The 1,830-nt window shown below is 70.4% G+C and overlaps 1 protein-coding gene across 1 annotated transcript in view; it reads right to left on the bottom strand.

Annotated features, from left to right (window-relative positions):
* Positions 1–5: 5 nt before the first annotated feature.
* Positions 6–1,830, bottom strand: part of DCST1 (DC-STAMP domain containing 1) — a 6,149-nt gene continuing 4,324 nt past the window's right edge. The window contains exons 6-9 of the mRNA XM_029914305.1: positions 1,313–1,490; positions 985–1,128; positions 460–581; positions 6–167 (exon numbers count right to left, since the gene is read on the bottom strand). Coding sequence (XP_029770165.1) covers positions 6–167; positions 460–581; positions 985–1,128; positions 1,313–1,490 — 606 coding nt within the window. The remainder of the gene's footprint in view (positions 168–459; positions 582–984; positions 1,129–1,312; positions 1,491–1,830) is intronic.

Here is a 1,830-nt window from a genome sequence, read left to right as displayed (position 1 = left end):
CGAGCTCACGAGATGAAGACGAAGAGGAAGGTGCAGGAGAGCAGCAGGCGCAGCACGGAGATGGCCTGGCCCAGCCGCACGCTCTGCTGACGCACGTGCGAGGTCACCTCCTCGGTGAGCCGCTCCCGGGACACGTTCACGCCCACCAGCGTGTCCTGGGCCTCGTGCTGGGGGGCAGAGAGCCAGTCAGCGGGGGCGTGCAGCCCTCCCCAGGGCCCCAGCAGGCGTGGGGGCTGGGCATCTCACCTCCGGGGGCACTTTGTACAGGGGGGGGCTTTCCGCACCATTGGGGCCTGGCCGGGGGGAAAGGTCGGGCTCACACCCCGGAGGGGGCACTCGTTCTGCCCTAGAGTGATGTGGGAGGTGGTGGGTGTCACACCCTAGGGATGGGGAAAGGGCGGGCGTTACATCGGGGCAGGGGGAAGGGCGGGCGTTACTTCGGGGGCAGGGCGTTCACACCTTGACGACCAGCTGGGCGCTGAAGTCCTGGCTGATGCCGGCCACGGAGCCGTTCACCTTGTCGTAGGTTTGGCCGAAGTTGCCCTCCACGGGGATCTTGTCCCTGCACCAGGCGTGCATCACTGGGGAGTGGGGGTGGTGGTGAAGTGAGCTGCATGGAGTGGGGAGCCCCCCACCTGCCCCCCGTCGTGGGCACAGCCCCACCTGTCCCTCAGGGCTGCTAAAGGTGTGGGCGGGCTTCCTGGCTCTTCTGGGCTCAGAGCTGGATGCTCTGCCGGGGTCTGGCAGCACCGGGGCCCCGGATGGGAGAGGGTCCCAGCGTGTAGGGGGGGGCGATGGAACGAGGGTCTCTCACCCTCTGCAGCAGGCCTAGTCCTCCCCACCGCCCATGTCCCTGGACCTGGGCACGCAGCAGCCCTGCTTCCCCCAGCCCGGGGCTCCCAGCTCCTCCACCGTGGGGTCACCCTCTGGCCCCTTCCCCTCCCCCACCACTGCCCCCAGCCCAGGGTCTCCCCAAAGACTCACCCTGCACCATGTGGCAGAGGAACTTGAACTTCATGGGCAGGCAGAGCAGGTGGCTGATGAGGGGCACCGCAACGCGCCGCAGACAGGCCTTGTGCTTGGCGTCGAACCAGGCCTGGCAACGCCCGATCGCCTGGTCAATCACGTCTGGGGGGGGGGAGCAGGTCAGTGGGGCCTCTCGCCACAGCCCAGCGCAGCCCCCGGCTCGGCCCCACAGAGCGAGCGGAGCCGCAGCCCTGCCTGGTGCAGCCTGGCCCTGCCTCGGCCCCCGGCCCCCCACAGCCCGCCTGGGACTGTGCCCCCCACTCCCGCGCAGCCTGGGCACACTCACATTTGCAGCGCAGTTTGGTTTTCTGCTCGTACAGCTGCTGTGTGCTGGGGGCGCGGTGCCCCTGTGCCCGGCGCGGGCGCCTCACGCCGTACCCCGCCTCGCTGGCCACCTGCTCGTTCAGCCCCGCGAACGCCTGCGAGACGTTCCGGGTCTCCGCATTGAGGGTCTGCCCGCCCTTCTGCTGGGGGAAAAGGTGCTCACGGGGGGGGGTCTGCCGATGGGGGGGACCCCACCCTGAGCTGAGTGGGGGACCCCCAGGAACCACCACCCAGTGCAGCTCCTGCCCCACTGCCCTTACCCCAGTGCCTGTCCTCAACTTCCCAGCTCATCTGCCCGCCCCAGCCGGGCTCCCTGGTATCCCTGTGCCCCCCCCCGCCAGGCTCCCCGGTGTCCCTGCGCCCACCCCCGCCAGGCTCCCCAGTGTCCGTGCGCCCGCCCTTGCCAGGCTCCCCGGTGTCCGTGCGCCCCCCCACCAGGCTCCCCGGTGTCCCTGCACCCCCCCGCCAGGCTCCTCGGTG

Source organism: Terrapene carolina, unplaced genomic scaffold (genome assembly GCF_002925995.2).
Source record: "Terrapene carolina triunguis isolate 2854851 unplaced genomic scaffold, T_m_triunguis-2.0 Scaffold34746, whole genome shotgun sequence".
In the NCBI taxonomy this organism is placed as follows: domain Eukaryota; kingdom Metazoa; phylum Chordata; order Testudines; family Emydidae; genus Terrapene; species Terrapene triunguis.
This window is presented reverse-complemented; position numbering and strand designations above follow the sequence as displayed.